The sequence below is a fragment of the Garra rufa genome, chromosome 5, assembly GCF_049309525.1.
Source record: "Garra rufa chromosome 5, GarRuf1.0, whole genome shotgun sequence".
NCBI classification, from domain to species: domain Eukaryota; kingdom Metazoa; phylum Chordata; class Actinopteri; order Cypriniformes; family Cyprinidae; genus Garra; species Garra rufa.
This window is the reverse complement of record NC_133365.1, coordinates 14,489,672-14,515,024: the sequence shown is the minus strand read 5'-3', so window position 1 is coordinate 14,515,024 and position 25,353 is coordinate 14,489,672. Positions and strand designations below refer to the sequence as shown.

The 25,353-nt window shown below is 36.6% G+C and overlaps 1 protein-coding gene across 1 annotated transcript in view; it reads right to left on the bottom strand.

Annotated features, from left to right (window-relative positions):
• Nucleotides 1-25,353, bottom strand: part of sv2ca (synaptic vesicle glycoprotein 2Ca) — a 37,171-nt gene continuing 11,818 nt past the window's right edge. The window contains exons 3-13 of the mRNA XM_073839778.1: nt 18,411-18,591; nt 15,054-15,205; nt 6,780-6,913; nt 6,368-6,457; nt 5,774-5,884; nt 5,561-5,649; nt 4,329-4,493; nt 4,091-4,224; nt 3,774-3,977; nt 3,526-3,685; nt 1-3,379 (exon numbers count right to left, since the gene is read on the bottom strand). Of these exons, the coding sequence (XP_073695879.1) occupies nt 3,196-3,379; nt 3,526-3,685; nt 3,774-3,977; nt 4,091-4,224; nt 4,329-4,493; nt 5,561-5,649; nt 5,774-5,884; nt 6,368-6,457; nt 6,780-6,913; nt 15,054-15,205; nt 18,411-18,591 (1,604 nt within the window). The 3' untranslated portion in view covers nt 1-3,195. The remainder of the gene's footprint in view (nt 3,380-3,525; nt 3,686-3,773; nt 3,978-4,090; nt 4,225-4,328; nt 4,494-5,560; nt 5,650-5,773; nt 5,885-6,367; nt 6,458-6,779; nt 6,914-15,053; nt 15,206-18,410; nt 18,592-25,353) is intronic.

Genomic DNA, 25,353 nt, shown 5'->3' with positions numbered 1-25,353 from the left:
CACTTTTCAGCACATCTTTATTACCTTCACAAAATATGACAGCTTGTATTCTTCTTTTCTGCCATAAATACACAACAGTGCGACATTCTCTGGAGAGCAGAGCACACAGACCCGAAAAGTTTATTACATGCAGTATTGTTCAGTGATGTCTCCTAGGAACGAACAGTGCTGCAACGACAGATGAACAGTAAACAGTTTCAGCGGTGTACGCACACTAAAGATTCATCCATTGCATCCCCCAAAAATGTTTACACACAGTATTCAGCACTGTAACCCTATGTACAAAATATACACGGATAAGCACACATTTAGCCATACACAGATATGTACACGCACAGTTTGTACTGTTCACAAACACACACACATCATTTCAGACAGCAACACTAAAATATATGCAGAAATAAAAAGGTTTTCAGATGAAGACAGGCTTAGATCAAGGACAGTACAGCAATGATCATTTATAATCTCATTTACAAATAACACCTTCAAGAAACTGCATAGCTTTGCTGAGAGTGAGACAGCATTAAGCCACTTTGGTTAGTCGGAAGCCAAATCAAATAAAACACATCAATGGTCCTTTATAAGGTCCTATTTTTATTTTATTTTTTTACTGAAATTTCTTATTGTAGACCTCTCAAAACATTGCAAAAGCTAGATTACAGTAACATTATTGATTCGTATTGTTCAGAGTACTGAATTTGGCACTGACTGTAAAAGCTAAAATGTAAAATCAAGTGATGTTATGTGATGGCAAAGCAGAATTTTCAGTGTATCTATCACAAATAATTCTGTTATTAGGATTTGGTGCTCAAGAAACATTTATTATTAGCAATGTTGAAAACAGTTTTCGTTTTGCCTCTATAAGCAATTGAGGTTAAAAGTATACATAAAACCTGCAGAAGGTTAATTATTTTATCAAAATAAGAGGGATCATACAAAATACATGTTCATTTTTATTTAGTACTGAATAAGACATTTACATATAGTCCACGAGAGAAAATAATAGTTGAATTTATAAAAGTGACCCTGTTCAAAAAGTTTACATACACTTGATTCTTAATACTGTGTTGTTACCTGAATGATCCACAGCTGTGTTTTTTTGTTTGCTTTTTGTTTAGTAATAGTTGTTTATGAGTCCCTTGTTTGTCCTGAACAGTTAAACCGCCCACTGTTCTTCAGAAAATTCCAGGTCCAAGAAATTATTTTGTTTTTCAACATTTCTTGTGTATTTGAACCCTTTCCAACAATTACTGGATTTTGAGATTAATCTTTTTAAACTGAGGACAACTGAGGGAGTCATATGCAACTATTACGGAAGGTTCAAACGCTCACTGATGCTCCAGAAAACAAACAAACAAAAAACTATGCATTAAGAGCCGGGGTTGAAAACTTTTGAACAGAATGAAGATCTGTTCATTTCCTTATTTTTCCCTAAATATCTTTTTTTTTTTTCTTCATTTCTTACCGCCCTTTAGAAACTAATGGAGATACATACATGTTTCCCAGAACACAAAATAAGTTAAATATACCCTGGTGTTCAAATTCAAAAAGTTTTCACTCCCTCAGCTCTTAATGCATTGTATTTCCTTCTGGAGCAGCAGTGAGCTGTTGAACCTTCCGGAATAGTTTCATATAAGTCTCTCAAGTTGTTCTCAGTGTTAAAAGGTTAACTTTTCAGGACAAACAAGGGACTTATGGCCAAAAAAACAGCTGTAAATGATTTAGGTAACAACACAGTATGTAAACTTTTGAACCGGGTCATTTTTATAAATTCAGCTAGTATTTTCTCTTGTGGACTTTATGTAAACATCTTTTATGTAAAATATCTTATTCAGGTCAGTACTAAATAAAAATGCATTTTGTATGATCCCTCTTATTCTGCTAAAATAATTTACATTTTGCAGATTCAGCAAAGTAAGCTTTTGACCTCAACTGTAAATATCTAGGTCATTATATAGAAGCAACCAAAACACAGAATTCTCTAGTCTTTACTTGGCTTGGAAATGATGCTTGTAAATGAATCATGTGTCACGTGGTTCTCAAACACATCTTTTTTCCCCTCTCTACAGATTGTAGGCCCCACATGTTGAGGCGGGCCCTCTAAACTCCCTCTGCACCCGCAAACCTGTCGTGTCAACAAGATGAGTCTTTGACATTGTACATAAAAGAGGCTTTCCAGAACATCACCAGCTTGAATCTCATCAGTCTTTTCTGTCAGATGGTAAGATGGTTTGCTTGAGTGACCGTGGCAGATACACACTCTTTGATATCAAATACAGCAGCCACCTCAAGTTCATATGAGATAATGATCTTATGTAGGAGAGGCACAGTTTCAAAAGGCCATTTGCTGTTAGACAAATCACAAAGTGGCAGAACAAGTCAGATAACACACGTCTGGTGTATATGAAAACAAATAGGCTTTGTTGCTTACAATAAAAAGCTTATGAACAAAATATACTCCACTGTATGTGAACAAAAAAACATCTGCAGATCACAAAATAGGACTTTTTGAATTTCATAAATCTGGCTGCGGGAACTTTATAAATGTACTTTGAGCAAGACTACAGTGCACAGTTGTGGCCTTTTTATCAGAGGTTGGAGTACATATGCAAAAGGCTTGATTATTAAAAAAAAAAGTAATAATACTGTAAAAAAATATTCAACGAAACTGATCCAACACCAAAACATTATTCTTACATTAGAAATGCAGCTGGATGTTTTCAGTATGTATGGTCAAATCCTGAAACTAATCCCTGAATAAAGAGTTGTTTACAAGTAGATTAGTCTCAGTCTCTCATCTCTTCAATAATTCTCTGGGTTCAGCAAGCCAGCTGTGATGCAGCTGTGCTGAGGTTTCGGCAACAGGTTTGAACGGTTCATTAATAGGTTGTTTTGCTCAAGTCTTAATAAGGGGATATTAATATTTACGCTCACGTCCATTCCTAGGTCGTTATACATTTCTAAAAACCCACAAGGAAAGATGAGGGTCTTGGTTAAATGAACTGAACAATACAAAGATACAGAGGTTTTATTATTGCAACGAAAAGTCTAAAGATTGTCAAAATGTTTACCCACTGTTTGATAATGCCTAATTGAGAATTATCTTGTTATGAACACAATATAAGTACACAATGTACAATAATGAGGAAGGTTAAGTAAAGCCTTTTAAGTTTCTCCAGACCTCTGACACAGGGGTTACATGAGGACATTTGACCTGGTGTCAGGTAGTCGCAATCCCACCAGACCTCCACCTATGAGCACTGAGGAGGCCAGAAGAATGGGAATGGCTTTGGTGATGCCCACTAAAGAGCCAAAAAACAGATTTCCCATCACTGCGGCTAACTTGCACAAGGCATTACAGAAGCCAAATCCAGTTCCTCTGAAATAAAGAAGTGGAGGGAGGAAGGATTGAAAGAGTGAAAAAGGTAAAAAGTTGGTGTTACATTGATATTTAATGGGCTTTGGGATAAACAGCTTTGTTGTGTGGCTGTTAGCATATTTTATTATGTATGAGTACAAACCCACCTTCTGTCTGTAGGGTACAACTCTACTGTCACAACATCCAGGGAGTTCCAGGCGGAAATACTCAGCCCATTGTACAAGCATAGCATCCCAATCATCATTGACTCACTGGTGCCAAACCACAGGAAGAAGCAGCTGATACCAGAAAGGATCATGGAAAACCCTGACAATACAAAAATGACAAAAAGTATGAATCTCATGTATATGTACTGCAAAAATTCAGAAAAATGAAATTAAATGAATTATCTCACCTAACATAGACAAGCGGCCAATTTTGTCCATGAGAAGTGCAGATACAATGTTACCAGGCAGAACAGCAAGCGTTCCCAAGAAATTGACGAAGTAGACCCAGTATGCACTATAATCATCTTCAAATGTCATTTGACAGCCTGTTTTGTTGTGGTAAAATGTGCTGTTTATGACATCTGTGTTTATAAGTTTGGCGTCATCGATATCTGTCAAATGAATACATTAACAAGATTTAAACAACAGTAGAAGTGATGGTTAAGTATGTGCAGACATACAAAAATTGGTCTGTTTTGTGTTCGAAAATAAATGACCATTTTACCAGTGTTGTAGAAGACAGCCTCAATGAATGTGCAGTTTCGGAAGAAACATCCCACTGACGTCACATCCTCAAAAAAGCAGCTCTGGAAGGTGGAATTGATAAAAGTGACAGACTTGAATTTCATACCTATGAACCTGAGGAACGAATAAAGAAAATGATTTATGTGATAATATCCAAACACAGAATAAGAATTAGTACAATAATAAGAAGATTGCTGTTAACAGTTTGAATAAGGCACCTGTCATTGATAAATAAGCTATTAGTGTGTATCTGGTTCTCAAGGGTGAAATTGAAGGTGAAGTCGTCAATGCGCTCATTGTTATGCCTTTGTACCTTGGAGGCATATTCATTGGCCTGAAGATGTTTGATGACGTCAGGGAACCACACAGATAAACCATAATACCTGTAGAAGTAATAGAAAGAAAGAAAGAAAGAAAGAAAGAAAGAAAGAAAGAAAGAAAGAATGATTGAAGGATAGACAGACAAATGGAATGATAATATAGATAACTGACAGACAAAAAACCATTAGACAAACAAACCGACAGAGCAACAAACAGACAAACACATAGTCAGACAAACAGAGAAACAGACAGACAAACTGACAAACAAACAAACCGACAAACACATAGACAGACAGACAGACAAACCAACAGACAGAGAAACAGACAGACAAACTGACAAACCAACAAACACATAGACAGACAGACAAACTGACAGACAGACAAACAAACAAACCAACAGACAGAGAAACAAACAGAGAGACAGACCAACTGACAGGCAAACAAACCAACAAACACAGACAGACAGACAGACACACACAGACAGACAGACAGACACAGACACACACACACACACACACACACACACACACACACACACACACACACACACACACACACACACACACACACACACACACACACACACACACTGACAAACTGACAGGCAAACAAACGACAAACACATACACAGACAAACAAACTGACAGACAGACAAACAAACTGAAAGACAGAAAATCAGACAGACAGACAAACTGACAAAGAAACCAACAGACAGAAAGACAGACAAACCGACAGTCAGACAAAGACAAACAAACTGATAGAGACAAACAAACTGACAGAGACAGACAGACAGACAGACAAACAGACAATCAGACAGACAGTCAAACCAACAAAGAAACCAACAGACAGAAAGACAGACAAACCAACAAACAGACAAACAAACAAACAAACAAACAAACAAACAAACAAACAAACAAACAAACAAACAGACAAACTGACAGACAGACAGACAAACAGACAAAGTAACCAACAGGCAGATAGACAGACAAACCGACAGACCAAAAAAACCCACATAGACAGACAAACAAACTGACAGACAGACAAATAGACCAAGAGACAAACAAACCAACAGAACTACAGACAGACAGACAGTTAGACAGACAGACAAACAGACAGACAGACATCTTACCCAAATGACAGCGTGAACCACACAATAGCAAGTCTCACTGTACTGTCTTTCACTGGATATTTAAAACACTTCAAGAAATTTAACCAAATCTGGAAAAACAGAAAAAAGGTTTAAATAATTTTTTATCATAAAAATTTATATCACAAGTATTCTTTATACAAATGGTTACATAGATTATATTATTTCTGAAAGGTTACATATCATGAATCTCACCCCATGAAGCTCAGTCTTCATTCTGAAGATTGCTTTTGAGAAAAAGTTGCCAGATTCATTCTGCATCTCAACAAACTCATCAATCTGCTTTGGAATCTTAATTCTGTTCACCTACAAGAAAAAAACACCACTTACTAGAGTTACATTTACACTGTAAACCTTAGTTCTCAATTATGATTTATGACTCAGATCTGATTTTTTTTCTTTACATATCAGATTCAAGTGTAAATTGGTGAAAAGCGTGAAGAAAACAAAAAACAGGCCTGAAAAAGACCTTTTGCCTGCAGTCTACATGGGCTTCAATTCCACAGAATAATTTGTGTTATGTAATGTGTACATTTTTTAAAAGTTTAACATTAGTATCCAAACACTTTTGAGAAACACTGTATAAAAGAGAAAGAATATCTTGGAAGTATAAGAGTGTCCAATTTGGATGACAGCTTGATCTTCATCACTAGGCTGCTCACCAAGCAGCTCAGTAAATGACACCAGAAACATCCGTGAAGCCCACATACAGGGCAGGAAGAGACATTTTTAAAGCATGGTTGGCGCTCTAAGCAGCTTAAAGTTAGCGCAGTGAGGGAATCGACTCACAGTGAAGACTTTCTCGGGCTCTCCACGAGCTCGCATGTTTGTGTCATGAATCTGCTTGAGGATCATCCAGGCCTCGTCGTGCTTCCCCACCTGAAAGGATAGAGCAGAAAAAAAATCCCGAAGAGATTAACTGGATTAAGTGGAAACCGCAGCGCTAGATGACAGCCACCCACCTCTATTGCCACGGCATGCTTGAAAGAGGGGCGTAGGGAGTCACGACAAGCACGCGTCATTAGCTTCAAAAAGAGTCATGCTCCCTCAAATCAGGCTGTTTCTTCAGATGTTCAAGTTTTTATAAACATGCAGTTAACAATAAAGCAGTCATCTGAGATAGATTTTGCCCATTTTCTAAACTGAACTGAAGCTATAATGATTCTTTGTATCTCCCCACCTAATTTCAGACACTCCTTACCTCTAAGTAGAACCTAGGGCTCTCCGGCATGAACGTTAAGGCCACCACGGCACAAACGCAGGGGAGAGCGCACACCACCACAAACACCCTCCAGCTGTGGAACTGATAAGCTGAGCCCATACTAAAACTCCAGCCTGAAAAAACATCAAACAATTTTTCATGTTATTGATCCAGCACAGACAAAGGGCTTGAGACATAAGACTGTAGGATTTGCGCTAGAAACATTAATCAGTTACTGCTGGCATGTCACAATGATTATAGACTGAGTGAATGCATCCATTTCATTTGTCCAACGCTGATTGATTACACAAGAGCTAAGTGTGTTGTGTCTTTTCCAGGTGCTGGGACTAAAAACAACATCAGAAATAATATGTGACCCTGGTCCACAAACCCAGTCTTAAGTAGCATGGGTATATTTGTAGCGATAGCCAACAATACATTGTATGGGTCAAAATTATTAATTTTCTTTTATGCAAAAAATCATTAGAATATTAAATAAAGATCATGTTCCATGAAGATATTTTGTAAATTTCCTACCATAAATATATAAAAACTTAATTTCTGAATAGTGATATGCATTGCTAAGAACTTAATTTAGACAACTTTAAAGGCAATTTTCTCAATGTTTGGATTTTTTTTTTTTTTTTTTTTTGCACCCTCAGATTCCAGATTTTCAAATGGTTGCATCTCGGACCCTTATGACTGGTGTTGTGGTCCAGGGTCACATATGTATAACAGGTAGTGCTCAGTGTTGTTTTTGACAACCATCTTAGATTTAGTCTTAGTCTTAGTGTTTTGGACTAAAATGCTTCTTAGTTTTAGTCAAATTTTAGTCACTTCTATATGTGAAAGTTTTAGTCCAATTTTAGTCGACGAAAAGTCAAAAAGGTTTTAGTCTAGTTTTAGTCGACGAAAAGTCAAAAAGGTTTTAGTCTAGTTTTAGTCAAAAAAGGGAAAAAAGTAGTCTTTTAACAAATTAATGTAGGTCAGTAAGTATTTTGCTGTTGGGTAGTGTCACTTATAAGTTCTGAAAATAGCAGATCTATAGTTCAACACAATGTGAGCTTCCGGATCGACTATTTTCACCAATAATTACAATAATGAAGGAATGTTTTAAAACATAAAAGACAAACAAGGATGGAATGCTAAAACGGCTTGCCATACAATAATGGCAAAGAGTATTTAATGCTAAAACGGCTTGCCATAGCGACAGATACGTTTTAGATTTTGATTGGCATGCACAATAAGCAGAAATGTCATGCATTTTAAACGTCTGACGGACCACCCACTAACATTTTCGTCTATTCTCGTCTCGTCAACGAAAACTCACACACGTCTCGTCATGTTTTAGTCATCAACGAGCCATTTTTATCTCGTCATCGTCTCGTTATCGTCATGAAAAAAAGTGGCGTCAACGAAATGATTTCGTCATCGTCATCGTTGACGAAAACAACACTGGTAGTGCTGTCAATCCATTAAAAAAAAACTAACTAATCGAACATTTTTCCTGAAATTAATCACATTTTAATCATCAAAGTTTTAAAATATACTTTTATATTGCAATACTTTCACATTCAATCTTCAAATTAATGTAGAAACAACTTAAAGCCATTCAACATTACAGTATAATACAGATTTTTCAATTCATTTTAACATTTATTAGACTTTGAAAAATAACTTCTAATTTAAGTGAAATTAAAACAATCTTCACATAAATCCATTATTTACCTGTTCCCTTTAGCAAGTAGGGAATATACAGAAATTGAAAAAAGTTATCAAACACTAAACACTAATACTAAATTAAATATAGAGGATTCCTTAAAGCTACAAAAGTTCTTGATTTCCTCTTTTTTGTTTTTTTTTTTGATTAATAGACATGACAGAAGCTGGATTATTTGGTTATTTGGCTGCGATTACTTTAAGAGCTGCCACTGATGCAGATTTGACGTGGATGCTCGTAGTTTAATTCACGCTTTAATATGAAATGATACAGGCGTAAAACTAAAAATATGAAAAAATAAAAACTACAACATCATTGCCTTTATAAACAAACGGTTCTCTTATAATTATCAAAAATAGGCTAGACAAAATCTAAAAACTTGAAGAAACTTGAAGAAATGAATGCAAAATTATAATTAAAGGTAAAGAGGAATGTAACACACTTAGGGTCTGTGTGCTAAAATACTATAGAAATATGTGACCATGGACCACAAAACCAGTCATAAGGGTCAATTTACTGAATAAATAAGCTTTCCATTGATGTTTGGTTTGTTAGGACTGGACATTATTTGCCCGAATTACAACTATTTGAAAATCTGGAATCTGAGGATGCAAATCGCCTTTAAAGTTGTCCAAATGAAGTTCTTAGCAATGCAAATTATAAATCAAAAATTGAGTTTTAATATATTTAAGGTAGGAAATTCACAAAATGTCTTAATAGAACATTTTCTTTATATCATAATGATTTTTGCCATTAAAGAAAAATAGATCATTTTGACCCATACAATGTATTTTTGGCTATTGCTACAAATATACTTGTGCTACTTAAGACTGGTTTTGTGGTCCAGGGTCCCATATTAGGAAAATCAAACTGTACCATTTACAATATCTTGCAAAAGAGTAAAGCTGTAGTTAAGCATACAGAGCATAATATTCATCGTGATACAGAGTCATAAGAGTGCACACTGAGCTACAGGATTGCACAGTTTTGTTGTAATATTCTTAAGTGCATGTATATAAAAGGACTCATCAACAGACACCATCCAAAACTACTCTGCATTTCTAATTTTAAGTGGTGTCAGGCAGGTTTCTGAAATCACGTAAAGCAGCTTTAAGACTGTCACGGACTCAGAGAGTTGCTGAACATGTCTCATTATATTCCAGTTTAAGTTGTGCCTTTTCTACTTTTACACTATGTATCTTTTTCTTTACCAGTAATGTGTTATGCACTGAGCTGTAAAACAGTGTACGGTCTTAATGATATCATTAAAGCGGAAATATCCCATTTGAAAGGCACAAGTGTCTTTCGCTGCTGGTAACGTAAAGTGGCCATTAAAAAAAATTGCTCACCCAAAAACAAAAATTTGCCTAAAGTTTATTCACCCTCAGGCCATCCAAGATGTAGATGAGTTTGTTTCTTCACCGGAACAGATTTGGAGAAATGTAGCATTACTTCACTTGCTAACCAGTGGATCCTCTGCAATGAATGGGTGCCACCAGAATGAGAGTCCAAACAGCTGATAAAAACATCACAATAATCTACAAGCAAGCCACTCAACCTATTAATAACTGCCTCGTGAAGTGAAAATCTTTTAAGAAACAAATCGATCATTAAGGTGTTTTACTATTAAACTATTGCTTCTGGCAAAAATGCCACTCCATAATCCATAATAACATTTCCTTCAGTGAAAAAGTCCATCTCCTGTTGTCCTCTCACATCAAACCCATTGACATATTTGATTAAAACTGTTGTGGAAAAACACCGCTTTTCACTTCACAAAACATAATTGATGGACTGAAGTTGTGTTGATTACTTGTGGATTGTTGTAATGTTTTATATCAGCTGTTTGGAGGAACCACTGCTGATTTATTTACCCAAGGGTCATCCAAACTACATGAAATAATATTCCACATGTAAAATAATGTCCTAAAAGCAAACTTACAGTTCAAAAGTTTGCATACACCTTGCAGAATCTGCAAAATTACAGAAGTAACTACTACAAAAGGTTCAAACACTCACTGATTCTCCAGAAGGAAACAATGCATTAAGGGTAAATTTAATCATATTTTGTCTTCAGGGAAACATGCAAGTATCTGTAGCTTCTGAAGGGTAGTACTAAATTAAAAAATATCAGTATTATTAATATTAGTATAAATATTAATAGGCAAAATAAGAAAAATATACACATCTTCATACTGTTCAAAAGTTTATGCCCCTGGCTCTTAATGCACCGTTTTTCTTTCTGAAGCATCAGTGAGTGTTTGAATCTTCTGTAATAATTGCATATGAGTCCCTCAGTTGTCCTCAGTGTGAAAAGATGGATCTCAAAATCATATGGTCATTGTTGGAAAGGGTTCAAATACACAAAAATGCTGAAAAACCACTGAATTTGTAGGATTTTTCTGAAGAACAGTGGGCAGGACCTGAACAAGTATCACTAAACAAAAAACAAAGCTGTGGATCATTCAGTAACAACACAGTATTAAGAATCAAGTGTAAGCTTTTGAACAGGATTCTTTTTATACAACTAGTATTTATTATTTTCTTTTATAGACTATGTAAACGTCTTTTATGTGAAATATCCTATTCAGGTCAGTAATAAATAAAAAAAAAACATGCATTTTGTATAAACCCTTCTTATTTTGATCAAAATAGCATTTTGCAGATTCTACAAGGTGTATGAAAACTTTTGACGTCAACTGTAAATAAAAAGTCCTATAATACACATAGTACATAAAAAACCTTGAGTTTACAGCTAGAAGACAGTGCTATCAACATAATTTATGTCTGAAATCTCAATGAGAGTGAAAAAGACGCTAGGAATATGGCATGGTGAAATAGATCAACTCAGTGTGTGTTCATTAGTGTATCTCTGTGAGGACTGGTGGTAAATAATGAAGGTAACACTACACTGCAGTATAAGTGAGAGTTATAAAGCTGTGATTGCAACAGCAGAAAAGCCCAGAGGGTTAATGTTTCGCCCATGTCATTGGAAATCTCATTACGTAGATTATGTGCATAATTGACTGAGGAAACGGGTGACTGAGTCAGCAGCTAGCAGACCTAGCGTTTGTACTTATGTATGGTAGCTTGCCAGTGGCTCTGCTCACAGTCGGCTTTAATGCTAATAAAACGACACGCTCACACACACAAACTGTGTGAAAGTAAATGTTGTAATGACTTGAAACATTTCCAATTGTAAGTACATTTATTTGTTTTCTGTTTCAAAACCTAGCGATACCTTAAAGCATCATAGGCAGCAATATAAACATAATTTTGGCACATATTCTTTGCGAAAAAAGGAATTCCAAGAATGCACTGAGACAAGCTCATTCACAAGTGAATTCAGAATGGCATTCTTGCATACTACATTTACTACTTCTGCCATAAAAAAATAAAGTAAAAATAGTATGTGATTCTGAAAGAGTCACATGAGGTGGGACGTAGATGCCGCATGAGGTAGGATAAATGTTTAAGTATTAAAAAAAAATCATAACTAAATATGCCTCAGTGTAATAAAAAATATATTATTTGCTATATCTGTTCTGTTTTCATTAGCCTCTTTGTACTCATATGCAGAGTTACTGCAGAGTTAGCTTAGCATGCTAACTATACTGAAATTAATTGTAAGTCAAATCTCTTGTGTGCCACTTATATGTTGTATACAGTTGCTGCTAATGTACAGAGCTCCAAATAAACCACTTATAAGGTTGTTTTTCATACTGCATTAAAGGGAGCTGACTATGTAGGCAGTGCACAGTGACGGAGTTCACTAGATTTTTGAACAAAGCTTTTTGGAATTTTATACTAAGCAATTTATGCTTTGTATGTGGAGGTCAAAAGTTTACATACACCTTGAAGAATCTGCAAAATGTTAATTATTTTACCAAAATAAGAGGGATCATACATCTTTTCACACTGAGGACAACTGAGGGACTCATATGCAACTTTTACAGAAGGTTCAAATGCTCACTGATGCTCCAAAAGGAAAATCAATGTATTAAAAGCCAGGGGTGTTAACTTTTAAATGGAATGAGGATGTGTACATTTTTCTTATTTTGCCTAAATATCATATTTTTTTTCATTTAGTACTTCCTCAGAGGCTACAGAAAATGTTCCCCAGAATTCAAAGTAAGTTCAATTTACACTGATCTTCAAATTCAAAAAGTTGTTAATGCATATTTTTTTCCTTCTGGAGCATCAGTGTGTGTTTGAACCTTCTGTAATAGTTGCATAAGAGTCCCTCAGTTGTCCTCAGTGTGAAAAGATGGATCTCAGAATCATACAGTCAATGTTGGAAAAGGTTCAAATAAACAAAAGTGCTGAAAAAACAAAGAATTTGTGGGACCTGAAGGATTTTTCTGAAGAACAGCGGTCAGTTTAACTGTTCCGGACAAACAAGGGTGTCATGAATAACTAATCACAAAAAAAACATACAACACACAGCTGTAGATCATTCAAGTAACAACACAGTAATAAGAATCTAGTGTATATAAACTTTTATAAATTTTTCTCTTGTGGACTGTATGTAAACGTCTTTTATTTTAAATATCTTATTCAGGTCAGTACTAAATAAAAGAAAAAACATGTATTTTGCTAAAATAATTAACATTTTGCAGATTCTGCAAGGTGTATGTATGTAAACTTTTGACTTCAACTGTACAAGCCAAGTGATAAATGGCAAAAGAGCTTTTAGAAGTGACAGGCAACTGATGTATTACCCATATAGTACACACAGTCCACAGCTCCATCTCATTTCCATTTATATTCCATTCATTATTAGTTGTGCTTGCTAGAGCAAGCATCACTATTACAGTCAGAGATTTAAACAAACCTGAAACCCTACTATTACACTTCAGTGCTTAAAGGAGAAGTCCGGTGTGATATTGACCTAAAGTGTGTTGAATCATGATACCGAGTGTGAACTTACCCTTCATAGCTCATCTCGACTTGTCCACTGCAGTCCGAAATCTGCCGTTAGTTAGCCGATGCTAACAACAGGTTGTCAATGAGGGTGAATAGGGCATCGGACCATTTACGAGGCACAAAGTAGCTCCACACTTCATTGGTAGACTTCCAAGGGCCCTGACATTTAAAACGAGACACTGAGAACTTTGAAAAAGCACCGGTAGTTTATTTACAAGAAGATTTATACAGACATTCCCCTTAGTAAAATTACTGATCGCCGCCATCTTGAATTTAGTCATGATAAGTCGAGTGACGAGCAGGAAGGAAACTACAACCTGATAAGTTGATAACCTGATAAGTTGTAAATAAACTACCGGTGCTTTTTCAAAGTTCTCAGTGTCTCGTTTTAAATGTCAGGGCCCTTGGAAGTCTACCAATGAAGTGTGGCGCTACTTTGTGCCTCGTAAATGGTCCGATGCCCTATTCACCCTCATTGACAACCTGTTGTTAGCATCGGCTAACTAACGGCAGATTTCGGACTGCAGTGGACAAGCCGAGATGAGCTATGAAGGGTAAGTTCACACTCGGTATCATGATTAAACACACTTTAGGTCAATATCACACCGGACTTCTCCTTTAACTCCCAGGCTGTCAGTATTACAAACATGAACAATACCTCAAATTGTGCACCCTCTTCAGAATATGCGCCATGTCACAGACAGTAGCTACATTTACGTGCAACCAAACCAAATAATAATCCATTTATCCAATTATCCAATTTACAAATATGCATATTGAACTGAATTGATTGAGACTGGTGAAAATCAGTTCATGCAAACATAGTGAAAAACAGTAAATGTCTGAATGACTATCTACTTTGAAAACAAGGGAGACTGAATGTAAACTAGCCACCTATGACTGCTGCTCTTCCTTGTGCTCCCTCATACACAGACTCCCAATGCACAGAGCCTATGATTGTTTCCTATTGATTCCCGGCATACAGACTATAATATAGACTCCCTAATGCTCTCCTATAGCCACTGTGTCTGACAGCTCGTCCCCTACTTGGGCTCCAGCGAGGGCCATTCATAAATCAAGCACTCCTTTTGCTTTGTCTCACAAGGCAAGGAGAAAAACCTCATTACGATCTGTTCACTGAGAACAACACAGAGCAAACACCTCACCCCGCCCTCCAAAACAGGAGTGAAAACAGTCTGTTCCAGTCGTCGTCTTGGCCGAGAGACTCCTCTCCATATCCACTGAGCTCCTTTCCTCCTCCCTTCCCCTCTATTCCATCATTTCGTTACTGATGAGTGCAGCTTATTTCCAGAGTAGAGGTTCTCATAAATCATCGGGCTATGCCTTCCCCCACAGGAGCCGTTTCATCCTTTAAATATCCCTGCAGTGCTCTGTTTCTACATTAATCACTTAACCTAAAGCTCCGCTGTTCTCCGCTCTCTCACAGCCATCACTGCCAGTGAGAGGACAACCCACACGTGCCAGAGCAAAAGCAGACACCTTGACCTGAGCTCGCCGAGAACATTGTTGTAATCGGACTCGGAAATGAAAACAGGTTTATTATCTTAAAAGTTTACTTGCTTACAAGATCGTATAATCAGTTTTCTTGGAGTTCTTAGAGCTGTTACCGTAGTGAGGTATGATGGCCCAGGCCATGGCGGAGGCGTAAATCTCTCCAATCATCCAGAACATGCAGAGCCAGCTCAGATGCTCTCCACGCTTCTCTCGTGCCAACACCTCAGCAAAGTATGAGAAGACGATGGGCACCGCTCCACCAATCCTGAAGGACAAGACAAGGAAGCATAAAAGTCCAACAGCTCAGCAAATTATAACAGCTGTTTCCTTTTTAATGTACTTTCCTTTATAGCATAGTTTTAAAACATAGTAACAAGTGTGGACCTGTGGACCACTTTAAATTGTGTGTAAATATGTAACTAATTGTAAACTGTATGTAATTTGCATTGCTAAAACTTGCTATTGTAATCCAAAGGAAATAATTTCAACATAATCCTATTTGGGATGCTCAAGAAAATTTTGATAATGCTACACTTTTCATGGGAATCAGCCTAAAAATGGCTTGTGCTGCACAGTATACTGGAGGTAGACAAAAAATATTTTAAGACTCAAAAATTACAAAAAACTGCTAAAAAAGATCTAAGAAAAAAAGCTTTAACTGCTAAAAAATTATATTAAAAAAACACTCCTTGCTCAAGTCAGTTGCAATTAAACAGAAAACACTCCACTGGTGTAAAGTAATAGATTGAATTAAAACACTACTCTGTGTCTGCAAGATTGCATGCAGTTGCTACTACTGTGTTAATTAGTCACGGGTGTCTTCTTCAGATCAATAGTCAAAGAAAATCATTTCCAATTACTAAATGTTAGTGTTCAAAAGAATTAACGATTATTTACAGAAGTACACTACTGCTCAAGTGGGTTTTTTTAAGAATATTTGTATTCAGTAAGGATGCATTAAATTGATGTCAAAGGTGTCCCTTTTGCTTCCTATTCTTAAAAGAATCCTGAAAAAAAGGATTATAATTTCAATTAAAAAATTAAAAGTTCAAGCACTTTACGACAAATTAGTCTTTTTAAAAGTCAATAAAAAAAAAAAAAAGTCAATTAAAGCATTTCTGGCCAATCCTGGTAATTTACCATACAAATATAATGTTTAATGACTGTTATAGCGCCAGCTATGGTCCCATTTCCTCAGAACATGCTTGTTTAGAAACACCCGTTGCATATGCTCGCCAAATTTCATGAAGTTTTGAGTTTTCATTTAGGCTTTATAGGCTTTTGGGTATATTTGGACATACCCTTTTTTGAATGACCCCGCTACAGCTAATTATTCATCTAGAGAGTCCAGAGAATTGCACTGCAGTGTTTGTTTCCAGATTCAGCGAAAAACCTAGGACTAGCTTGCAAAACTAGGTTTTTTACATTTTCTCAATCATTTAACAAACGCTTTGACTGACAGCTGTGGTTTTAAAGGCAAAGCTGTTCGGAAAGAGGAGGTCTGTCGTAATATACAATCATTTATACCCTTGAAAAATGTGATATCGCCCCCCAGTGGCTAATTTCCTTCTAATTTCTCACAGACGTTTAGAGCTGTAAACCAAACAGGCCCGTTGAGTTTCGTTCTGAACAAACTGCGTTAAGCTTGTCTAATGGATGCCAAAATTTAATCAGCCTATAGCAGCAATAGTTTTGAGATACGCAAATGTCCTTATCGACGCTTGTGGCACTCTGGACCTAGACCGTGCATCTAACCAAGTGGCCAAGCTCCGTGGCTTTTTTATGTGACCTCAGATTCAGCTCTTGCATACACGTGGTGAGTTTGGCGAAGATATCTCATTCCGTTCAAAAATTATAGCCATTTTAGTAAAGGCAGCCCTGCCTCTTTTGAACGTTTTGGCGTCCCTTTGCAACAGAGGGTCGAAAGCTCAAGGTTTATTTAATAATTATTGATATTCACTCTCCGGGGTATCTTCCTGCACTGGTTTGGTTAAGATCAGGCGAAAAACCTAGGACTAGTTCTCAGATTTCTCAGAATCCGCTGAATCCGCCGAATCCGTGTTTTGTCAGGCATGAGCCAAAGATTCCAATGGCATAAAAATCTTGAGTCTACGAAAAAGCAGTTTCATACTTTTGATCACTGTAGTGCCCCCGTCAGGCCAATTGGGGTGAGCCTTGGTGACGTTGTAGACAGTGAGAGTACTACCATCCCTCCAAGTTTCAAGTCTTTACGGCTTACGGTTTGGTCTGCCCGATCAGTTTTACGTTAAGATTGCTGATCCTTGGCCCTTCTAACAATTACAATAGGGTTTCAGTGCTACGCTCATAAATATTAAGCAGCACAACTGTTTCCCACATTAATAATAACAATAAATGTTACTTAAGCACAAAATCAGCACATTAGAAATAAGAAGGATCATGTAACACTTAAGTTTGAATAATGGCTGCTGAAAATACAATATAATTATTTAAAAAGAAAACTGTTTTAAATTTGAAATTGTAATAATATTTCACAATATTATTGTTTTTGCTGTATTTTTAAACACATAAGTGCAGCCTAAGTGAGCATAATAGACTTCTTTCACATGATACCACTCATCACTGCAACCATATAGAGATTTTAATTAGCAATAACATTCTGTGAAATGCTTATTCGGTGCTCATTACAGGCCGAATGTGTTCAAAGATTCACAATAACTCCATCATCTGAGAGACAAGTGCTTTAGCCGTGGACCCACAGACAATCCCTGCCAGCAATGGAGAATCAGAGAGTCAAGAACGCAGCACTGCAGAGGCTATTGATCCAGCCAGATGTAATGTATTGTCTGTCTGAAAAAGACTATTATCTAAAGAATAGAAAAGACATTCTCGTTTCAGAAGAGGGTTGATAAAAGATGCCCATTGTATAGTTCCTCATGACACCAACCGACAACGCTTTCCAGAAACCCATGTCAAAGTGTGGGTGGAAACTATATCTAGGTAGTGTGTTAAATGGATAGGTTCCATACAGTATGTCTGCTTGCTTACACACAAGATATATTTTTACAGTGCTGTGAGAGGAAGCATTATAAACATCCTAAGAAACACTTTAAGATGTATGCTCTCAAAAATAGCCCATTGAGCTATGATTATGGTATCAAATATTAGTGAGTAACCAGTATTTTCCTATTAATACCTTTATACTTCTTTACCTTGTATATTGTAAATTGTATTTTCAGGATTCTTTGATGAACAGAAAGTTTAAAATGTCTTAACTGTGACTTTTGATCAATTTAATGCATCCTTGATGAAAAAAAGTATTAATTTCTTTAAAAAAAAAAACTGACTTCAACCTTTTGAACACTACTCTACATAATATTTCTTTGTATTATATGATGTACAATATCTAAAGTCTCTATCAAGATCCACATTTTTAACACAAATTTAACGTCTTGATGTACGACTTTGTGATTGTGTCACAACAGACTCACCCAAAGCCAGCTATCATGCGACAGAACAGAAAGAAGCCATAGCCCTGCACAAAAGACGACAGGAAGGCGAAGAAGCCATTTACGGACATGCAAATGAGCAGACACTGCCGTCTGCCCACCTTGTCAGCCATACCGCCCCAGAAGAAGGCCCCTACCATCATTCCCAGATACACAATGCTGCCTGTAGGAAATAAGAGAAGAGGGGGAAAAAAGAACAAAGTGAAACAGTGGGAACACACACCTCAGGCCGAGAAACACACTGATGCAGTCATGTTCAGGAGAGTTGGTTTGTCTTCATTCTTGTTTGGCGGCAGTTAATATGCAGCTGCTTCTTAGAACAAGAACACCATTAAACTTTCAGTTGACTGTTGTTTTCACCTGAGGACTTTCTGACTTTTTGTTGTTTTCTGAGTGAAATGCGGGAGACTTTCCGTGATGATGCTAGTGGCAAGGGAGTTTGTGAGCGGTAAAAACTGTTGATTACATAAGTAGCCCAAAGGAAAAACAAATAACCATTAAAAATGCATCAGATTTTAGTGATCTCAGAATTCTCTACTGAAGACCTCAGACATTTAACTTAACTGAAAAAGAGCTTCAGCTTTTGTGTATTGTAATAAGATGCCCTAAATATCTAGAGCAGATTTGGGATACTGCAGATAAATGTACAAGTAAAGTAAACAAAATAAATCTATATAAAATAAAATAATAAATAATAAAGTAAAATAATAAATAAAATAAAATATTTGGTAGCAGACAGATTTTTCTGCATATACAGACAATTGGAAAAAGCTTGGAAAAGCTTGGTTCGTTAGAAGTAAATAAATAACTTCAGATATACAATGCATCATTTATGGTATGCTAAAAATTTTCCTAAATGATTACTTTGATTAAAAAAATGAGTGAATTGGCAGGTCAAATAAAAACATAAAATAAAATACAATAAGGTACAATAAATAGAATAAAATTAATTCTTTGGTAGCAGACTAATTTTTTTCAGCAAATAATCATCTATTTATCATACAAATGGAAAAAGCTTGGAAAAGATTGGTTCATTAGAAGTAAATAAATAAATTCAGATATACAGTACAACATTTATGGAATGGGGAAGAGCTTACATATAACTTAAGACTTGCATACACACACACACACACACACACACACACACACACACACACACACACACACACACACACACATAATAGCAAATAAACAGTGACACTTTTTACACAGAGCATCTGTTGCAATGCACAAAACATTTAGGAGATTTGCTGATTCTCATCTGATACAGCAGCTTTCTTTGTGACCAAGCACTTACAATTTTGCTGCTGCAGAACCAGCACAGCAGTTAATAGTAAGCAATAAACTGCTTTGCTGGTACAGTAACAAGCCTGCTAAATAGATTCACTTTGGAGGTGGACTACTTTGAGACTTGTGATTATACAATTGCATTTATTTAATGAAGCAGAACGTGTGTATGATAAATGCATGTCTCACAATTCTAATAATACTGCAGACTCATAGAGGCATAAAAGACTCATTTGTCTCCAGATGTTCATCACTTGTAATGAAGACTCCTGAGACCATTTCAGGCATTGCACTTTTTCAGCGAACTGCTCACTTTAAAAAGGTCATACCAAACATTTCTTTTTATTTTTCCCCTTTAGGTCTATTCTTAATAATAATATAGCTGCAAGCTCCCATTTTAAGGCATTAAAGCTCATATGAAAAAAGACATTACATATTATTTATCAAGCCTGTAACGACCTAAATCAATGATTTTTATTTTTTTAAAGCATTTTTTGGCAAATCCCGGTCATTTATCATAGACACATGATGTTTTTTAATGTTTTATGACTGTTATAGCGGCAACTGTGGTCTGATCTCCCTAAAACCTGTCGCATGTGCTCACCAGGTTTCGTGAAGTTTTGAGTTTTCATTAAGGCTTTATAGGCTTTTGTTTAATTATTGAGAGAGTCCACAGAATTGCACTGCAGTGTTTCCAGATTAAACGAAAAACCTAAGATTAGTTTGCAAAAGTAGGTTTTGTACATTTTGTCAATCATTTAACAAACGTTTGATTGACAGAAGTGGTTCTCGAGGCAAAGTTGTTCGGAATGAGGAGGTCTATCATATGATACAAATGTTGTGTGTATGTGTGAAAAATACACAAAATATACAATCATTTATGTCCCTGAAAAAACATCGCCGCCAGTGGCCGATCAGACCTTTAGGGCCGTAAGTCAAACAGGCCTACCAAGATTTGTTCTGATCGACCACCATTAAGCTTGTCTAATAGGTGCTTAAAGTTCATTGGCTGTTCTAACAATACAATAGACTTTCAGCGCTACGCTCTTGAACCCCTAATAATAATGTGGCAAAGTAGAAGGTCATACAGGTTTGAAACAACATAGTAACAGAGTAATTAAATTATTTTTGGGTGAACTATCCCTTTAAGAATATGCAGTGAAATCACCAAAGCCTGTATTTAACCAGCTATCAAAACTGTCTGCCTGTTTTGGCTTACTGAAGCTGTAGTGGGTTAGACAACTAATGCAGAGTGAGTCTGGTGGCTAGTGGAGCTGTATGAAAGCAGTTTAGTGATGACTGGGGCTGTTGACACAGCAGGGGGGCAAGTGCTTATGGCTGATTATGTTTTCTCAGCAGGGTTCAATGGGGTTGATTGTCTACTCAACAAAGCTGAAAATCATACAGCTACTCCTACACCAAAAAAGACGATGGTTGCAGAGAAACGCACAGCACAATATAACAAAACGGTGAGAGATTAATCTGTTGCCTTGCACACCTACAAACATACAATATGCGTGATTTTTATAGTTATTATTATATAAGAAACAACACAGCAAGCTGTTGTTATGACTTGCGACGGTGGAGCACAGACGATTCAAACCGCTTACGAAAGCAATATTGCTTGCTTTTAGCTACAACAGTTCATTGAACAAGAAGTAATATTGAATAAGTTAACTTACATTTTAGAAACGTACAATTTGTTTCACATAAGTTCCAAACAAAGCCGTAAAGTATGTGACTGGTACGTCGTGTAAGCTGTGGAATCTCTTGTTTCATTCCTGAATGAATCGTTTGGACCTATTGGTTGAATGAGTCATAAAGATAATGTCGCCACCTATTGGCGTTACAATGTAATGTGTAATGATGTGACAACCAATTTATCTCAACCAACTTCAACATTTTTTACGTTTTATGAGATTCAACAAGTCAGTCAGCTGAATTTGTACAGCCAACAATTGTAATTAAACTAAAACACTTAAGGAAGCAACTGAAGGAAGTAGAATTTTTGCAGTGCAATTGCAAATAGCAATCCATATTACTAATCGAAAAATTACGTTTTGATATATTTACGATATCTTAATGGAACATTATATAATAATATAATATCCTAATGATTTTAGCCATAAAAGAAAAATAGATAATTTTGACTCATACAATGTATTTTTGGCTATTGCTACAAATATACCCTTGCTACTTAAAGGAACACTCCACATTTTTTGGAAATAGACTAATTCTCCAACTCCCCCCTGAGATAATAAGTTGATTTTTACCATTTTGAAATCCATTCAGCCATTTTCCTGTTCTGGCGATATCACTTTCAGCATAGCTTAGCATAGATCATTGAATCCTATAAGACCAATAGCATCACGTAAAAAAAATTACCAACGAGTTTCGTTATTTGTCCTATTTAAAACTTGATTCTTCTGCAGTTATATCGTGTACTAAGACCGGCGGAAAATGTAAAAATGTGATTCTCTAGGCCGATAAGATTAGGAACTACACTCCCATTCCGGTGTAATAGTCAAGGAAGTTTGCTGCCGTAACATGGTCGAAGCAGGCGGAGTAATATCACGCAGCACAATGTGACCAACTGTAAATAGGACAAATACCGAAACTCAATGGTTATTTTTGAACATGATGCTATTGGTCTTATAGGATTCAATGATCTATGCTAAGCTATGCTAAAAGTGATATCGCCAGAACAGGAGAACTGCTGAATGGATTTCAAACTGGTAAAACTCAATTTATTAACTCGGTGGGAGGTGGAGAATGAGCCTATTTCCAAAAAAAGTGAAGTGTTCCTTTAAGACTGGTTTTGTGTAATCTGAGTTTCAAACAATGTGAGAAGATTCCTGAGTCTTTATTTTTCATTCCTTTTAATGTAACTGATGAAGCCGAACGCAAAATGTTTGCGTTCCCCTCAGAAAATTTGTGTTTGCTCACAAAAATGCTGATGGAAATAGGTGGTAGGAAAAACTTTATTTCATTGGTTCTACGAGGGAACGTACAGTTCTCCTAAGAACACAAACCAGTCAACAACAGTGACTTGTGTGCAATTCAAAAGTTTAATGATTGCAGAAGGTAAACTCAGAAGAACGCACAAGTGCTTATTTATGTAAGACTATTTGAAAAATGAATCACTCTCATAAGATAAATAACGCACAAATGAAACAATAAACTGCCTTTTACTACCTGTAATGTTGTTATTTTTCCATTGTCAGCTTGTCTTTATGATCTGTGTGTTAAAAACCATCTGCGGGGATGGAGTGACAAAACCGAAATTATGATTTAGCAGTATGATTTATATTCTGTTGCTAAATATCTGGGCCGTAGAATTTAAAAGAGAGTGTTTAACAGAGAAACGAAGGAGAATAAAAGGTTTGTAAAAATATCAGGAAGCCAGGATTATTTTAAGCAAATGTTCTCTGTAAAATCGAGAATACACATCTCCCTTTCTCTCTCTCTCTCGCACACATTGTGAAGCTGTGCAGGTCTTGTAATCTCTGCAGTGGGGTGATTTCACTGCAGTTTAGTCAAGCTCAGCGTCTCTTAGTCACCAACGCACAAAAAGAGACAGATAAAGAGAATAATGAGTGAGGGTGGACAGAGAAAGGGAGGGAGGAAAAAGGGTTATGATAAGATGTAGTAGATAAATCAGCCACAGATTAATAGATGAAGATGGGCATCTTGAATCTAAGCCAAAAGTAATGGAAGATACATCACACAACACGTACAAAACATCATCCATTACTGTAATTGTGTGATGCAGCAATTTTCCATTGCCTTCTTTCTATAGAATACTAAATGCCCCTTGGGTGTAATTCATAGATTTTAATCAGGATGAATAGTCTGATTGTAGTTGGGTAATAAAGAGAGCCAATAGACTGTGAAACTACATTGAACTAAATTGACCTCTACAGGCAGAAATGGATCAGATATAATGTCTGCATGCATGAACATATAACAAAAGTCAATTTCCTTCTCTAACTCATCATAGGCTTAAATAATGCCTGTAACAATTCAGTCCACAGCGGTTCTGTTCATACAGCACATATCAACCAACCTTCTTTTTAAAATGTGTTTTCTTAATAATTAACTACATAACAACAAATTTGTCAATCAAAGTTGCCAATTTTCTTTCAAATATTCACTTTAAAGGATTTATTCACTTTCAGAATAAAAACAAATCTTGATAATGTACTCACCCCCATTCTTCAGACGAAAAGAAAATAAGATTTTTGAGGACTTATAGTGGCCTTCAATGACTTCAGAGTTTCAGTTAAAGATGTTCCAATACCCTTTTTCCCTTCCTGATACTGATTCCGATACCTTGGCTCAGGGTATCGGCCGATACCAAGTACTGATCCGATACCTGGGTCTGTATTTGTATATACAGCTACTAACCCTGTGAATTGATAAAATTATTTTATGGTGTGCTTCAGACTTATCCCTTAATAAAACATAAACAAATATATACAGTGAACTAGTATATTTTTATTATCTGACATACATTTGACAGTTTGCATTACTAATTCTGGTTTTCTGACATACATCTGTTCTGTTTATAACAGAGAATTCTAGGCAGAATTTGAAAGATTTTCACTAGATCTTGTTGCAACCTTATTCATTGTGCGGTGAATTCAAACGCTTCTCACTGGATCTCGCAGCAGTAACATTGTCGCGAAATCAACTTTGGCTCCTGAATAAAGCTGTTCTGGGTTTGTGCAAGTTTGTTTGCATTGCGGTCCAAGCTGATAAACGGTCAGCGCTGAGCAGCTCAAACGTAGCGCGTTAGTTTCGCTTGCCGTTTGATGTTTCTAATCTGAAAGAGAAATGGTAGCCCTTATGAGTTGAACAAGGCGCTGGTTGCGCCAGTGGGACCGCTCACGAAAATTAGTCACACCAGCAGAAAAAATGGTCACAGTCTGGACTGGAGCCCATAAGTGTCACACACGCTTCATTATGAGTAGTAAACAAAACCACGTGTCTGCACCATTGATTAACACAGAGACACACAGAATTCATATTTAAACTGTTGTTTTGTGGCTTAATATTAGTCCATATTGCAATTTGATTTAAGTGTAATAACCTACTTTTGATTAATGCATGCAAACTTTGGCAAATACCGTGACATTCCGCGTTAAACTGTACATTCCGTTTTCTGATTGGATTCCGCGATTCCGTCCCTGTTTTCCGCATCGCGGAAGTCATAAGGCCCTAGCTGGTTGGTCCAGTCTGAGATACTGCCAAACATCGGACATACTGCTAACTTTTAGCACTTTTGCATTTTGTATATGTGCGAAGAAGAATTGGCTTCCGATTTGTTTAAGAAAATGGTATCGGATCGGTACGTGGGTTCAAGTACTCGCCGATTCCGATGCTAGAATTGTTTGTGGTATCGGTGGCATTTCCGATACTAGCATGGGAATCGGAAGAACCATAGTTTCACTGCAGCTTCAAATGGCTCTACACAATCCAGCTAAAGAATAAGGGTTCTCTTGATAAGAAAGGGGCAGCCTAATGGTTAGAGAGTCAGACTTATAATCCAAAGGTTGCAGGTTCGAGTCTCAGGTCCAGCAGGGATTGTAGGTGGGGGGAGTGAATGTACAGCACTCTCTCTACCCTCAATACCACG